The sequence below is a fragment of the Urocitellus parryii genome, chromosome 16 (assembly GCF_045843805.1).
Source record: "Urocitellus parryii isolate mUroPar1 chromosome 16, mUroPar1.hap1, whole genome shotgun sequence".
Lineage (NCBI taxonomy): Eukaryota > Metazoa > Chordata > Mammalia > Rodentia > Sciuridae > Urocitellus > Urocitellus parryii.
This window is the reverse complement of record NC_135546.1, coordinates 17155488-17172504: the sequence shown is the minus strand read 5'-3', so window position 1 is coordinate 17172504 and position 17017 is coordinate 17155488. Positions and strand designations below refer to the sequence as shown.

The 17017-nt window shown below is 55.2% G+C and overlaps 1 protein-coding gene across 1 annotated transcript in view; it reads left to right on the top strand.

The window, feature by feature from the left end:
* Positions 1–7181: 7181 nt before the first annotated feature.
* Positions 7182–17017, top strand: part of C16H3orf20 (chromosome 16 C3orf20 homolog) — a 25692-nt gene continuing 15856 nt past the window's right edge. The window contains exons 1-7 of the mRNA XM_026382988.2: positions 7182–7647; positions 8613–8753; positions 9717–9836; positions 9978–10116; positions 10762–11037; positions 14654–14806; positions 15945–16065. Coding sequence (XP_026238773.2) covers positions 7182–7647; positions 8613–8753; positions 9717–9836; positions 9978–10116; positions 10762–11037; positions 14654–14806; positions 15945–16065 — 1416 coding nt within the window. The remainder of the gene's footprint in view (positions 7648–8612; positions 8754–9716; positions 9837–9977; positions 10117–10761; positions 11038–14653; positions 14807–15944; positions 16066–17017) is intronic.

Sequence of the window (17017 nt, the reverse complement as noted above, 5' to 3'; positions counted from 1 at the left end):
GCCTGGCTGGGGGGCCTTCCTGGGGCCTGTGGCGCCTCTGAGGTGTCCCTGAACTTGAACTTGACCGTCTTCTCCCCCCACTCGTCCAGGCCGCCGTCCACGCCCAGCTGCTGTGGCTCAGAAAGTCCAGGAGGGGGACCCTGTCCCCGTCACAGACCCTTCTGAGCACCGTGCTGCCGTCCCTGTGGGGACATGGTTGTCATTTGTCTTCTTGCCCAAAATGATCACCCTCACCCGAAGCCCCTCTCGCCTGCTGCCGAGCTCTGGTCTGTGACGGTTTCGCAGGGACGTGTCCGGGGTCCTGTGTTTTTTCCTTTCACTTAACATCTTAAAGTCGGGGCTGCTGGGTCATTTTAATCACTGCCCCCAACAGTCCATCGAGGTGACACGGATTGTCACCTGTCCGCGTCACCAAGAGGGACGCAGTGGCTGGGGCATCTCTGACTTTGACCCCAGCACCATCTCTGAAGCCCTCCCCTTAGCCATTGCTCTGGGCGGTGGCCCCACTCAGTCAGTGGCTGGTCACTTTATGTTTTGCGATGGGCCCTGTCAGGAGAGCCACCTCCGCAGTGGCCCTGGGCACCCCAGACGCCCCCTGGTGAGGAGGAGGGTTCTCTGGACAGTCCACCCGGGCGGCTCCTTCGTCTAATGTCCACCTGCCCCAGCTGGCCCGTCCCCCCCTCCCTGCTGAGAAGATCCGAGAGTCTGTCCAGCTGTCCTGTGGGCCAGGACACCACAGCGCGGCACCTGGCGCCCGCCCAGTGTCTTGTCCACTTGGTCATGGCAGCATGTGACCGTCCCAGCCTCAGGCCTTTACCGAGAGGCTTCCTGGCCCGGGAGAGCCAGGAGCTGGAGGAGAGGGCCAGGAGAGGCAGGACCAGGGGACCCGGAGCCCAGTCTCCTTAGAGCCTTCCGTGGGGACATTTCCACCCACAACAGCTCCTCAGGTCGGTGCCCGTGAAGGGAAGGACGGTGCCCGCTCCTGGTCCCCCGGCCTCCCTCCTGGCAGGGCCTGGTGTCCTGTTTCTGTTTACTGTTCCCAAGGACATGACTTGCTTGTCACCTGTTGTCCCCTCATGAGCACCGACACACTCATCCTCACAGCCTGGGGGGTGGGGACCAGTGTCCCGCGTGACCCATGGGGACATCACAGTCCCAGCCTCCTCCTCTAGGAGCGTCCCTCTGCCTGTAGCTTCCTCTCCCCGAGCGTCCCTCAGGACAGACCCTGCGCTGTCCTCCTCTGTCCTGCACCCTGCCCTGGGACAGAGGAGACTTGGCAGCAGTTTGTCAGAAAACGTGGAGAGCTGGGTGCAGGGTGCCCGCCTGTAATCCCAGCAGTCAGGAGGCTGAGGCAGGAGGATCGCAAGGTGGAGGCCAGCAGCTTAGCCAGCTGTCAAAGAAAATAAAAACGACTGGGGACATAGCTCAATGTGAACGTGCCCTGGATTCAGTCCAGTCCAAAAAATATGCGTGGGACTAATGGAGTCGTTCCTTAAGTCCTTTGAACATTCATCATATGATTTTTAAGTTTTATTTTCTGGGAATGGCTTCATGAAACTTTGCTGGTTGCCACCTCTGTGGGTCCCTCAGGCTGTCTGTCGGACGTCCGTGTCACAGATATTGTTCAGTTTCTGGCTCTTGGGAACCCCAGACTTGGCATGGTGGACTACAGAAGGGACAGAGGCCAGCTGTCCCTGCCCCCATTTGCAGAGACGAGACTTCATACGGGACACAACTTCCACTAAAGGTGACATAGTCGAGGACTGTCATGCACCACTTAAGGATGGGAATGTGTCATTAGGTGATTCTGTCTGTGCAGACGCTGTGGGGTCCGAGGGGTATACATCAGCCCCTCCGCTAGCCTCCTGCTGCGTTCAGGGGACAGTAAACGAGATGTATGGGGGCTCCTGGTGGCTGAAGCAGCCTGTTTGCCACAGTGTCCCCCGAGGGCCCTTTGCCATTGAAGGCTCATCTGCAGGGGACGGCATTGGGAGTTGCTATGAACCTTTAAAAGGTCAGGTCTAATGGAAGGTTCTGGGGCCACTGGGTCTGTGCCTACGGAGGAATCATGGGACTCCTGTGTGTGTGTGTGTGTGTGTGTGTGTGTGTCTCTGTCTCTGTGACTTGGTGTTTGGCAGTGTCAGCTCACACACACACACACACACACACACACACACACAAAACCTTCCACGTTGATATAACGCAGCCAGGAAAATACCCAACACCATGCCCTTGAATCACCTCCACTCTGAGCCAAATAAACCTCTTTGCTTCCTAAGCAGCCTGTCTCAGGCATTTTGCTGCAGTAACCCACTGCTGACAAATACACTTTCACAACAAATTTGCTTTTATAAGTAGAACACTCTAATGATTAAAAATAGAGAAAACACCCAGACCAGCTCCCTAGTTATGACCCTTGTGTATTGTGTACCACGCGTAATTTGCACATGCTACGCTTTCACATGAGCGGCAGCACAGTGGGTGTGTTCACTGTTCCTGTGGCTAGGAAGCCCCCCTTCCTGTGCACTTGGCAGCTCTTGCTCATCCCCAGGAGCATCCACCAGCACTGCTCCCTTTGGCTCCCTTTGGCTCCCTTCCTTGGATGTCCCCAGCATTGTGGACATCTCTCCATGGAGGGTCACTGCCACCGTCCTGTTTTGTCAGCCACTGAGCGGCTCCGGGGCACGGCCCACATCTCAGTGACCTAAAGATGAATGGCAGAATAAAAATCGGATAAATGGAAAGGAGAGATGATCTCGTGGGACTGGTTGTCAGTCAGGATGAACCGAGATCTGAATTAAGTGGCTTAAGGACATGAGTGGCTCAGTCTGGGGCCAGAGGAGTTTGGTGGTAGGTGGTGAAGGGATGATGGGGGGTAACGCATAGCTTTCCTCTTCAGGGTAACCTCGTGCCTCAAGATGGCTGCTGGAGCTGCAGCCATCTCATCCCATCCGGGCAGGAAGGGTAGTGGCTAAAGGAAAAGTGTTTTTTCTATGAGGGAAGGCAGCCTCCTGTGAAAGACAGCTCAGGGTCTTGTAGCCAACAGCTCTCGTCTTCCTCTCCCTGGCCAAACTAGTCACGGGCGTGGTCACTTCTAGCTGAGCTTTGAAGAGATGTGACCATGAACAGGTCATCTAGGCATTAGGATAGAGAGAGCATTTCTTCTAAAAACAGCCTTTGGATCCGGATAGATATTTCTCCAAAGAAGATGCAGGCCTCTAATCCCAGCAGCTTGGGAGGCTGAGGCAGGAGGATCACAAGTTGGAGGCCAGCCTCAGCAACTCAGTGAGGCGCCAGGCAACTCAGTGAGGCCCTGTCTCTTAATAAGCACAGGAAAGGTCCTCCAGGGTGTCACTTCACATCCACTGGGATGACCCTGGAATCCAAAAGACGTAACAGGTGTGGACAAGGACATGGGGAAACCGGAGTCCTCACGACACTGCTGTGGGTCCACACAGGGTGCAGCCACGTCGGGAAACAGGCAGTTCTTCAAAAAGGGACGCGTTGAGTTTCCGTGTGTGACCCAGCGGTGCCTGTGGGAACCAAAACCCTTCACCAGCAACTCTGTGACAAGCCTGCCGGCCGGGGCCACCAAACTTGGATAGCAGGGACGACTTGGGGACCTCGCCTGCAGAAACTTGTGTGCGCGCCGGTCACCGCGTTGCTCAAAATCGCGGGAAATCGGAAACAAACTGAAATGCACATCCACCGACAAACAGGGCAGCGGATCGTGGAGTCAGCTCTGTGCCCAGAAATCCTTATTCAGCCATAAAAAGTGACCAAGTCCTTCTGCCTGTCGCAGCACGGAAGAATCTGAGCAATGTCACCCCAAGTGGGGAAAAAAGGCGGTCACCAAGACTCCAGATGGTGCAGATCCATTTGTAGGGAATCCCAGAACAGGCAGATCGGTAGAGAAGGAAGGAGACGGGGGGTCGCCCGGGGGTCAGGGGCCGTGGGGTGACAGCCAAGGGGCTTCTTCAGGGGCTGATGCGAGGGTCTGAACTCAGGGGATGGGGTGGGCTGGTCCCGGCCGACACTGAGAGCCCTTGTGCTGTGTGGGGTGTGGGGTGTGTCCCAGGGAGACGCCTGGAAACCAGCTCTTCTGCGTCTTCAACATCCACCTCCAAAGAAAGGAACCTGGGGGGAGGAAGTGGGGGAGGGGATGTCCCAAAGCAGCCAACAGGACAAGGACGTGGGAGGGTTGTCTTCATCGTCATCCTCTGTTCCTTTGAGTCCTGACTTGGAAAGAAAGAAATGAAAAATCTACGGGTCAGGGTCAGGATCAGGGTCAGGGTCAAGGTCAAGGTCAGGGTCAGGGCCCTCTGGCTGATTGCCCAGATGACCAAGACTCTGAGTGGTCTCTTTGTTCTGTGCACCCAACGTTTCCGCGTCTGCAAAGCAGGAGGTCAGCAGAGAGCTGACCCAGGGAGCCCCTTGATGTGCCAACCAGTGGGACATGAGGCTGGGCTCTGGGGGTGCTCAGTGGGTCCTTGGGAGTCTTGTGGTTGATGGGTGAGCAGAGACAGCTGCAGGGCCCCGGGGAAGGCGTATGGTGTTTGGAAAGGGGACCGTGCTTGGTGACGCCTGACCCAGAGCTCTGATTCCCCCGGAGCAAGGCGAGAGAGATGGGAGAGCCTTCTTCCTGCTGGTGGGTGCACAGGTGTGTGACCGTGAACCTGCTCCCGGAACACGGCCGGTGTGCGCTCCGGAGAGCTGGCCTGCATGCGGAACTTGGGGTGGCTGCGGAGGATGCTGTTGGAAAAGCAAATGAATGAGGGTCACCTGGGTCGTGACATGGAGGAGTGGTCAATGGGATGGCTGGATGGCTCAGGGCACTGTCAAGAATGGCAGGGGTCAAGCAAGTTGGCAAAGGCCTGTGATCCCAGCAGCTTGGGAGGCTGAGGCAGGAGGATCACAAGTTGGAGGCCAGCCTCAGCAACTCAGTGAGGCTCTAGGCAACTCAGCGAGACCCTGTCTCTTAATATAAAGTACAGGGGGCTGGGGAAGGGGCTCAGGGGTTAGCTATGATGCTCAGGCTGGTCTTGAACCCTTGGTTCAGATGCTCGTCCGTCCTCCGCCTCCCTGTGGCTGGGACCGCAGCGACAGGCCACTGTGCCCGGCTCGTCATCTTATTTTTTGATGGATACGTTACCCCAGGACGTTATCGTGGGATTCATTTGGATCAGATGAATGAAATTCCAGGTCTGGTTACAAACTGTTCCAGGAGGGACACAAGGGATCCCCCAAATGTCCACTCAGGAGACGTTTGGAGATGAAGCGATTGGACTGGGACACTCTGGCCCAGTCGGCCATCACGGTGTGAATGGACAGACGCGGGGGTAACAGTAGGCAGGTCGTGGGTCACTGTGGCCCCCTCCCCTTCTGTCTCTGCTTCCTGGCCCCTCTGAGGTGAGGAACAAGCCCCCCACCCCCCCCATCCCTGTCCACCATGATGCTCTGCGTCACTGGGGCCCAGAGCCATGGAGCTGGCTGACCCTGGACTGAACCCCTGGCCCCATGAGCCAACACACACTTCCCCTTCTCTGAGCTGTCTCTGTTGGGTATTTTGGTGACAGCAGCACCAAGCCAACACAAAAGCCCAAGAAATGTATTTGTAGAATTTTTTTTCTCTGCGATTTTTAATTTTTGTTCATTGTTCTCGGTGCTCCCTGCCTTCAACCCACGGTTGGGTTTGGGTATAAATTCACAAGGCCAGGAGCAGCCGTCTGCTACTTCAATTCCCGCGACTTGGGAAACTGAGGTAGGAGGATCATAAGGTTCCAGGCTAAACTCAGCCACTTACCAAGACCCTGTCTCAAAGTAAAAATAGATAAGTTAGCCAGGTGCGGTGGCCCACGCCTGTCATCATCCCAGCAGCTGGGGAGGCTGAGGCAGGAGGATCTCGAGTTCAAAGACAGCCTCAACAATTTAGTGAGGACCTAAGCAACTCAGCGAGACCCTGTCTCTAATTAAAATAGATAAAAGGGCTGGGGACGGGGTTCAGGGGTGAAGCACCCCTGGGGTCGATCCCCAGTACCACCACCACCACCAACAACAAAAAAAACCAAAAAACAAAAAACTCAATGTGAGATACACCGATCTGTTAAACCCACTGCCCCATTGCCCACCCTGATAAGCACTCAAAGGCTTCAGTTGGGTGTAGCAATGTGGAGAAATATTCATCACAGTCCACAGAATTTTAGAACATACATTTTCCACACTTCGGCATCTCGGAAATTGTGATAAGTCTTAGATTTATCTATTTTTTCCGTCTCGTAGGACAGTGTTTGCTTGTTTGTGTTCCAATCAGTGAGGTCTTAGATTTGATGAGGAAGGAGGATCGTAAGTCCCAGGCCAGACTCAGCCACTCACCAAGACCCCGTCTCAAAATAAAATAAATAAACCAGCCGTGCGCGGTGGTGCCCGCCCGTCATCCCAGCAGCTGGGGAGGCTGAGGCAGGAGGATCACAAGTTGGAGGCCAGCCTCAGTGGTGCCGGCCTGTCATCCCAGCAGCGGGGGAGGCTGAGGCAGGAGGATCACAAGTTGGAGGCCAGCCTCAGTGGTGCCGGCCTGTCATCCCAGCAGCTGGGGAGGCTGAGGCAGGAGGATCTCCAGTTCAAAGGCCAGCCTCAGCCACTTACTGGCCACCGAACTAGGAAAGTGCCTTCTCAGCAGGCTTTTCTGTCGGCCCTGGGACGTGCACGTTGGACAGTGCCACGCCTGTCCCCATGTGTGACCAGGACCTTCCCTGTCCCCCGTCTCTGGGGACAAAGCCAAGGCCATGTCCTTCTGTTTCCGTAGGCTCTTATCAATAGGCCACAAGGACGGCGTCCACCCTCGGATCTCTCAAAAGGTACCTGGGGCCTCGCTTTGTTCCCAGGGCCTGAGTGTCCCCAGCCCCCCAGACTCCTCCTGTGGGAGACTTGGGGGGACCTCCCTCGGGCCCTTCAGGGGGAGATGGGAGGGTGGGCAGCCTTGGTCCTGCTGGGGGACCCACCCTGGTTCCTTCTGTTTCCCAGGGAGGAACCTCGGGATCCAAGGCCCGTAAAGGCCCCTTGAGCCCTGCCACTCCGTCTGTCCCCAAGGCTTCCCTGTAGACCAGGCCGTCTGCTCTCAAGCGCCACAGGTGTGACCCCCTGAGATGGACAGTGTCACCTAGCCGCGGGCACGTGTGGGCGGCATGAGCGACAAGGGCAACCGCGAGCTGTACCAGCAGTACACGGCCTTGGCCCCCAGGCTGCTGGCCCGCGTCTCCAAGCTCCTCACCCTGTGTCGCGGCGCGGGCATCGCGGTCCCCAAGGGCATCCGGAACATCTTCGAGTTCACCTGGGAGGAGCTCGTCACCGACCCCGCGGTGCCCACCGCGTCCAGCATCCCGGGCCTGGACGTCAGCCTCGGATGTCCCCCAGGGCCACCCGTGGAACCCACCCCGGTGCCCGCCCTGCTCCAGAAGAGGCCACCCCCGGCCCCACCCCCGCCGTCCACCCTGCCCATGGCCGCGGGCTCAGCCAAGCTGTCTGGCCCCTCTCCCGTCCCCGCCCGCCACACGGGCCAGGAGACCCTGCACAGGTTCCAGCGACAGTCCATCCACCTGCTGACCGAGCTCCTCACCCTGAAGATGAAGGCCATGCTGGAGTCCGCCTCGGGTAAGGCCACCAGGTCCCCCCCCCAGCCCCCTTCTGGCCCAGGCGGGCAGATGCACGTCCACCGCGTCCAGCGTCCCTGACAAAATCCAGAATGTTCCAGAATCTGAGCCTTCTAGGGCGCTGACCGGATAGCACAGGTGCAAAGTCCCACACCTGATTCATGTGACAGGTCACAGCCAAACCCAGGAGCAGGACACAGGGGCAGCGCCACGTCCAGGCTGCGGCCAGGGAGACGTGTGCAAATTCTGACCCTAGACCTGGTCCCACCCCAGGACAGCTCCTCACAGAGGTGCACAGGTCACACCATCCAGAACCACCCCCAGGTCCAGACCCTCTGGGCCCAGGCACTGGGAGACCCAATAAGTACGTGGAAGGAAATCAGAGGTGGCCGCAGGTGACATGGGAACGCACCTCCTCCCTGCCTCCTGGTCCTCCCACTCTCTCCCGGGGCCCCAGCTCCACAGAACCCAGATTGGGAGGTCAGCAGTGGGGACAATGGGTGGCCAGGGGTCCTGGCGGGAGGAGTCTGGGGTGCTCTGTGGAGATGGGGACAAGGGACCCCAGCAGGGCCGACAGGTGGGGTAGTCTGCAAACCCAGACCGTCAACGGGCCAGTCCAGCCACCAACAGGGGAGACACAAGCCACCAGGTGCCTCCCAGGGGGGAGCGTCATCCCAAGGCCAAGGTCACCACTAAGGCAGCCTCCGCAGTAGAGGCTGCTGGACGGTGCATCATTCAGATGCCCGCAGCCTCCGCCTCCAGCCCCGTGGGTGGGAAGAGACAGGGACAGGGACAGAGGATAAAGCGCCCCCTGAAGGGTCCCGAGACCCTTTCCTCGGGGGGACCCTGGCTGACTTTAGGGCGTCTGTCCACTCTGCCCTTATTCCCGGGGCCATTGGCAAAAGGTGCCCTGCACGCGGCAGCCTGTGCCAGGAGGGACACGTGTTGCCCAGACCCGTCCTTTAGCAGGTGCCAACCCCATGGACATCACCAGGCGCTTCGTGGAGGCCAGCCAGCTCCTGCACCTCAACGCCAAGGAGACGGCCTTCGACTACCTGATTGGCACCGTTGGGAGGAACGGCTACAGCGCAGGGCCCGCCGTCAGAGGTGGGCACCCGGCCTCGGCCAGCCAGGGGGGACCAGGCAGCAGGCAGGTGGGTGTGGGGCCTTGGGTCCTCAGGTGCCGCAGGGAGGCTGGAGAGTCCCCACTGGGAGCTGCCTGGGGACCTCCGTGAGGAAGTCAGACAGGAAGGGCCACCACAGAGTTGTGTGGAGTGGCCCGGACATTGGGGCAGTGTCCCTGTCAATGCACGGTGGTCCCCTTGGACCAGGGGACGCCAGGAGGGGGTGGATGCAGCACTCACACACACAGGAGTGGTGGCCCGTCCCCAACCACAGCGACAGGCAGAGAAAGGCTGATTTTCTTTCCCCATTTTTTAAAAAATATTTATTTTTAGCTGCACTAGGACACGACACCTTTATTTATTTATTTTTACGTGGTGCTGAGGATCGAACCCAGGGCCACGCAAGTGCTAGGCGAGTGCTCTACCACCGAGCTACCACTCCAGCCCTCATCTTTTATACCTTGAGCTTAGTAGATTCCCGAGTGTTCATTTTAAGTACTTAAAAGTACTCCCCGTTGGGCTGGGGCGGTGGCTCCATGGTAGAGCGCTTGCCTGGCACGTGTGAGGCCCTGGGTTCAATCCTCAGCACCACATAAAAATAAATGAATAAAATCAAGGTCCATCAACATCTAAATTTTTTTCAAATTACTGTTAAAAGTTTTTATAGGGAAACATTTAAAAATCTATGTCATTGCCGGACGGGAGACTACACACCTGTCATCCCAGTGGCTCGGGAGGCTGAGGCAGGAGGATTGTGAGTTAGAGGCCAGCCTCAGCCACAGCGAGGCCCTAAGCAGCTCAGGGAGACCCTGTCTCCAAATAAAATGCAAAATAGGGCTGGGGACGGGGCTCGGTGGTCGAGGTCCCCTGAGTTCGATCCCTGGAACAAAAAAAAAAAAAATCAAGATGGTAAACGGAAAGAAGAGGTCCCCTCTGCTCCTCCCAGAGTCCCTGACGAACATGTCGGCCGTGGGCGTGAACTCGCCGTACCAGCTCATCTACCAGTCCTCCACTGCCTGCCTCAGCTTCTCCCTGTCCACCGGGAAGGAGATCAAGAAGAAAACAGGTGGGGGTCCCCAGCAGGACCTCAGGGCCCTCTGTGGGGGGCATGGGGCGGGGGGCTGCCAAGGCAGGAGACCACGGATGTCCCTTGGCGGGATGGTTAGACGGGCCCTGGTTGACCACCCCCTGACCTCTTGGCCTCCAGGTCCCGGCAAACTCAAGGTCCCAGAGGACTCGAGTATGTCACCCCCTCAGCGCACAGTGGGACCCTCTCCTGAGAGCGTGGAGTTCACGGACCCCTGTCCCGAGGCTCGGGAAAAGCTGCAGGAGATGTGTCGCCTCATGTGAGTGCCCGTGACGGGCAGGGGACAGGTGTTCTCCGAAAACCCTTCCTGGCCCAAAGCCCCCAGAGTGTTTGGGTTTGGTGTGGTTTTGGGGGAACCCGGGATCGAACCCCTGGGCGCTCCTAACCACGGAGCCACATCCCCAGCCCTTTCCACTTTGGATTTTGAGACAGAGTCTCTCTAAGTGGCTTGGAGTGGCTCCGTTACGGAGGCCGGCCTCCAACCTGCGATCCTCCTGCCTCAGCCTCCCGAGGAGCCAGACCATAAAGGATTGAAAAATCTATTCTCATCTCAGTCACCTATGTCTCTGGGGGTCACTGGGCCAGGACATGGGCAGCTTACCGGCCCTCCACCCCCCTTTACCTTTGTTCTCTGACCTTCTGGAAAGAAGTTCTCTTCCCAGGACCTGAGGACGGAGGTCGGGGCTGAGCAGAGTGTCCCAAGCCCCCTCCTGGGCACCTCCCCACCCCCATAGGTCCTTGTCCCCACCCTCCAGCTAGCCGTCAGTCCAGGGCTGGTGTCGGGGGACTGCCACCTTCTAGTTCCTCCCGAGGATACCGAGGACAGGGACGCGTACTGGGGACACTTGGTGATTGGGGACCGCGCTGTGGCTTCTGGAAAGTTCTTTGGTCTCCTTGGCTGCAGAGAAGCGGAGAGGACCTCGTGGAAAGGCAAGAGCGTCTTCTACCCCATGATCCTGCGCAACTACTCCACCAAGATGCCCCTGCACCCCTCCAAGGGGGACGCCCAGGCCCTCGGGGTGCAGCCGTCCCACGCGGTGTGCGCTCCCGTGGCGACACCCTTCCCGCACCAGGCCCCCGCCCAGGCCGGCTCCCTGCTGCGGCCCTCCCAGGAGTGGAAGGTGCCCAAGAAGAGCGCCAAGCTGCACTACTCCTTCTACGACGGCTCCTCCTTCGTTTAGTATCCTTCTGTGCCTGTCCCAACCCCAGGGAGCTCGGGGACTGGCCCGGCCTCCCTGGGGACTTGGTGACTTCCCCTGGAGAAGCCCGTGGTGGCCCTCCAGGGTGGTCAGTCCACCCAGCCCCCTCTCAGGAGGGCCAGAGGAGGGAGCCCCAGTGAGGTGTCCCAGGTGCCAGGCCCCAGGTCCCTGCCAGGCTCTTGTCCCCAGGAAGGTCCCCACTGAGAGCTGAGGACATTTCTTTGCTTCTCTGTCCCTGTCTCAGTGGTTAACCCCCAGGTCCCTGCCCGAAGGACCCCAAAGGTCCACGTTTGCAGAGTCTGGGCCTCACCCCGGATGCTCCAGGCCTGGCCAGAGTCCCCTGCTCACCAGGCCTGGCCCACGGTGCAGGACACCCAGCGTCCCCCCAGGCCTGCTGAGGGACCCTGGTCTAGAACCCAGATTTAGAAGACCACGCACTTGGAAAAGCCACCTCTCTTTGGAGGGCAAGTCCTGGGAGGGGACTGTCCCTCATGGTGGAGTGAACGGGGTCACTTTATTTACAGATGGGCACCAGGTATCAGGGGCGTGTGGCAGACCCAAAGGGGGGTGCGACCTACTACTTGTCACGAAAGGAATCTGGTGGCAAAGCCTCAAAGGAGAGAGGGCTTCCTGGCCTGGATTCGGGGCCCTCTGTGCCTCACTCTGTGTCTGTGATTCGAAGATGAGGCGGTCATCCATGGCCAGGGCGCACATGACCCCGAACCTACTGGAGCAAAAGACGCGTCTTCAACAAATGGCGCTGGGAAAACTGGGAATCCACATGCAGCAAAATGGAATTGGGCCCCCTGTCTGTCACCATGCACGGGACCCAACTCAAAGTGGATCAGGGACCTCGGATGAGGCCAGAGACCACCCTGCACCTAGCAGAAGAAAAAGTGGGTCCCAATCTCCATCAGGTGGGACTAGGCCCCGGCTTCCTTAATAAGACCCTGTAGAGCAAGAATTAAAACCAAGAATCAGTGAATGGGATGGAAACAACCCAGAAGCTTCTTCTCAGCAAAAGTGACAACACTGCACATCCATCCTCTTATCAGATCTGCGACCTGAACACATTTCCCTGAGACTTTGAAGTGCCTCTCCATTCTCTTGACGTCACCCATTTGGTGGATGATAGTTTTATTGGGGGGCGGTGCTGGGGGCTGAACCCGGGGCCTCACGAACCCTATCCTGGGTCCCCAGGATATCAAGCGAACCTCAGCCCCCCAAGTTTTCATTCTGATGAAGTCACGTTTTTTTGCTGCTGTGGTTGCTTATGTCACTGGATTAACATTTTAGAAACCATCGCCAAACCCCAAACCATCAAGATTCACCCCTACAGTCTCTCCCGAGAGTTTGAGGGTCCCAGTTCTTCCACTTTGGTCTTCGCTGTATTTCAAGTTGATTTTGGCAAGCGGTGGGAGCTCACATCCAATTTCCTTCTCGTGCCTCTGGGTAGCCAGTTGTCCCAAAACCATTTGTCCCCAGCAAATGGCCTCGCCCCTCTTGTTAGAATCCAGTTGATTCTGGGACTGGGGATGGAGCTCACTTGGTAAAGTGAGAATGTGGGTTCTGCTACAGTGTCCTGTACGTTGCCTGTTAGGTCTGTTATTTGACCCTGTGTTCAAGTCCTCCAATACCTGATCAGTGTTCTGTCTACCCGTTACGGAAGGTGAGACAGTGATGTCTCCAACTGTTATGACAAAGCTGCTTCTTCCTTCAATTCTGTTCATTTGCTTCATGTATCTGAAAAAGAAAAAGTTGCGTATTCATCTACGATGTTATACATTCTTGAGATATTCACCCTTTTCTGAATCTGTAGTGTTCTTTTTTTGTCACTTGTAAAAATGTTGGACCGGAAGTCTGTTTTGTGTACTATCAGCATATCGTATTCTCTCTTGGTCCCAATTTGCATAGAATACCTTTGTCCACCATTTCACGTTCACCCAAGTTGTGTCTTTGGATCTAAATGGAGTCAGCCTCATAGAGCTGCGACATTTTTTTTTTTAAACACATTCTGCCAGTCACTGCCTTTTGGTTGGAGAGTTTAGTCCATTTACATTTAAAGTAATTTCCAATTCGGAAGCACTTAAATCTGCCACTCTGCTACTGGTTTTCTACATCTCTGATGTCTTTTTTTTCCCCTCCATTATTGGCTCTGTGGTATTTGATTTTTTTTTTTTTTTGTAGCATGCCGTTTTGATTCACTTCCAATTTCCTTTTCCTCATATACTTATTTTCTTAGTGGTTACCTTGATAGTGGATTTAATAGTGTATCCTCAAAATTCACGTCTATCTGGAACTTTGTGCACTTTGTTCTAATAGCCCTAGGAAACGGGTACTACAATTGACAAAATCGTTTGAATTAACAAAATCCCTCAATAGTATATAAAACTCTGGTTCCTAAATAGCTCCACCCCTCCCTTTTAAATTATTGTTATCAGAAACTACACCTTTGTAGGTGCACTCTCTGCCCGTTAACAGATGGGTAATTGTTGCTTTATTATTTATCATTCAAACCGTGTTCCAAAAGGAAAAATTTCAACAGAAAATATAGGAATACTCAATTTTTTAGACTTTTGTTGCGAAACCAGCTATCGATCTTCTTGAAGTTCCCTCTTACATGAGTCTCTTTCCTCTTGCTATTTTCAAGATTCTCTGCTTTTTTCTTTGGATGGTTTAATTGAACCATGTTTCAGTGTGAAAGATCGTTGAATCAATCCTACTTGAAGTTGGAATATGCAGATTCATGCCTTTCATCAAATTAGAGGAGCGTCAGCCATTATTTCTTCGAATAGTCTTTCTTTCTTCTCTCTCTAGCTTCGTCAGGGGACCATTACGCATGTGTTGGTACATTGGATGGCCTCCCAGAGGCCACTGTGGTTTCATGACTTTTCTTTATTCTCTTTTCTTTCTGCTACCCATTCTTCTGGATAATTTTAACAGACTTATCTTTGAAGACAATGATTTTTCTTCTTCTAGTACTTCTAATCTCCTGTTGAATCTGTTTAGTGAATTTTTTATTTCAGTACATTCAGCTCCAGGATTTCTTTTAGGTTATTATTATTATTATTTCTATCTGTTAATTTCTTCGCTTTTCAGCTGACCACAATCATTTAGGAGAGTAGATCCCAGTGCCAATCACTGAAGTGTCCAGGGTTACCACTTCTGAAACCCCAGCACGCCAGACAGTGGCCACCAACACCGCGTCCTCCTTGGGCAGGACCAAGGCTTCTGGGGGCCTCTTTGGCAGGAGGGAAATCGACAGGGAAAATCACTCTTTCTCCTAGATCGGAGGCAGCCTGGCAGAACTAAATGTCTCCAGAGATCAGATCCTGGCTCTGCCACCGATTTCCTTGGGGGTGTGACATGGAACATTTTCTGCAGCTTGGACTCCCCATCCGTAGAGTGACCTTGGTCCTTGGTTTCCCAGGACTTGACTGATGTTAGCACTGAAAGTTCCATGTCCCCCAAACCCGTGAAGCCCAGGAGACTCCTCTGTGTGAGCCGGCGACAAGACCACCCTGCACAAGGTGGACAGCAAGAAGATGCAGGGAAACTCCCGGGTCTGCTCTAGTTGTCCTTGACCCCTCCCGCCAGCTATCCTTCTGGAAACGTCGCCATGTGCCAGATCCCGACCTGCTGCCGGGCCAGAGCCATCACGTGTCTTTTTAGTGACACCCCTAACTTCACCTTCCTGGCCCTGTTCAGCGCCGAAGGCCACGGCTATGTTCACTATAACGCCAAGTCCCGGTAAGTGGGCGGTGGGGGGTCCCAGCCCCTTGGGGTAGTGGGGGGCACTGAATGGTGACTGAGAGTCCCTCTTAAGGGAGGACAGGTGGTGTTCAGAGGTCCCGGGAGGCAGCGAGGCAGGGCCTGGCAATGTCTGCAGGAACACAGCCCTGGGAAGCCTCGCCCTCGCCAGCTGGGTCTCAGGTGCAGCCAATGAGAAGGGCTACTCCACAAGTCCTCCTCCACCAGGCACCCAGGGATCTTGATTGTTGGTGACAGTTCTTCCAGAATCCGTCCTTCCTTCCTTCCTTTTCCTGCGTGCTGGGGATTGAACCCAGGGGCCTTCTACCAGCAGGCCTTGTTATTTTGAGAAAGGTTTCACTGAGTTGCGGAGGCTGGCCTTGAATTTACAATCCTCCCTGCCTCAGCCTCCCAAGTTGCAGGATCACAGGCGTGCACCACCATGCCTGGCTTCCGGAAGAATTCTTTAGTGGTGAAAAGCATCTTGTATCAGGAACGGGTGAAGGAGAGGCATGCATAGCACTTCTGTGTGTCTCTTAAGAGAAGCACATATTTTTTTTTCCCAGCCAGAGGCTGATTTTTATGTGACTTTCCATAGGAATGGTTCTTTTTTTTGTACTAGGGAGTGAACTCAGGGGCACTCGACCACTGAGCCCCATCCCCAGCCCTATTTTATAGTTTATTGAGAGACAGGGTCTCACTAGATTGATTAGTGCCTTGCTTTTGCTGAGGCTGGCCTCCAACTTGTGATCCTCCTGCCTCAGCCTCCCAAGCTGCTGTCATTACAGGAGTGCACCACGGTGTCTGGAAAGGAACACTTCTTAAAAGGAATGAGTTCTTCCCATATTTTAAGTGTGCCAGTTCCCATTTTGATGCCTGCTAAGTTATATGTTCAGAGCACAAATTTCATTTCCTCCCTCCTTGGGGTTTGGCCTGATGCTGTCAATCCTCCTCAGAATGGCGCTTCCTACAGACCCCCCCAGAGCCTCCGCAGGTGCCAGGGGACCTCAGAACATCCTAGGCAGGGGACATGAAGCTGGCATCAGCCTGGGGCAGACTCTCAGCGCTGCCTGCCTGTGGGGATGAGGGTGTCCCTCTGGGGTCTGGCAGCAGCTTCTCACTCCAGTGTCTCTCCCAGCTCCCCGTACGTCTTGGTCTTCGATGACGAAGGCGGGACCACCAATGACCACAAGGGCTACATCGTCCACAAGTGGAGCTGGACCTCCAAGACAGAAACTCTGCTCTCCCTGGAGTACAAGGTAGGGCTGGGCGGTGGGGGTGGGCGGCAGCCTTCCAAGCCTCCCCCCAGGAGTCTCGATGGGAGGTTCCAGGTTGGTGGGCAGTGGTCCCCGTTTGGCTTACAGTCACTCCTGGCTGCTGTGCTAGTAATAATCATTGCTTTTGCTGAGGCTGGCCTCCAACGCACGATCCTCCAACTGGCACTATTCTTCCTACTTAAATTTTACTATGAATATCATTATATTTTTATTGTAAAAATATCCTTTACTTTTTGGGGCGGGGATTGAACTCAGGGGCACTCGGCCACTGAGCCCCCTCCTCAGCCCTTTTTGCATTTTGTGGAGAGACAAGATCTCATTGAGTTGCTTATCACCTTGCTAAGTGGCTGAGGCTGGCCTCCAGCTTGCGATCCTCCTGCCTCAGCCTCCAGAGCCGCTGGGATGACAGGCGTGTGCCACCGCGCCCAGCTCCTTTACTTTATGAAGTAACAATCACAGTAGTTGGTGGCTTTCTTTCCAATGCCTATTTCATGACAGTAGTGGAAGTCAGCCATTCTGTGCGGGTCTCCCCAGGTCTTTGTTTTTATAACTTTATTATTAAAAAAAACAACAACAACAACAACCTGGGAGTGGAGATAGATGGCTGATGATCATGAACCCATGTCCCACTCACTGGATTATCTGTCTAGTCATTCCTCAGAGGGTCATTCCATAGCAAGGGATACTGAATCTGTAATATTAAATGGCTTTAATACATTAACAAAGCCATCATATGTGCTCAGGGCTTTACCAAGGGCAGTTTCTCATCCCTGGTGCTAGTGACACTTGGGGACAGGTACTTCATCATTATCCCTGTCTCACAGGATGTTTAGCGGAGTCCCACCGGGTGCCAGGGGAGAGCCTTTCCCAGTGGGGACCACCAAAGCCATCTGCAGACATTGCCAAATTTGCCTCCAGGGACAAAATCCCCCTA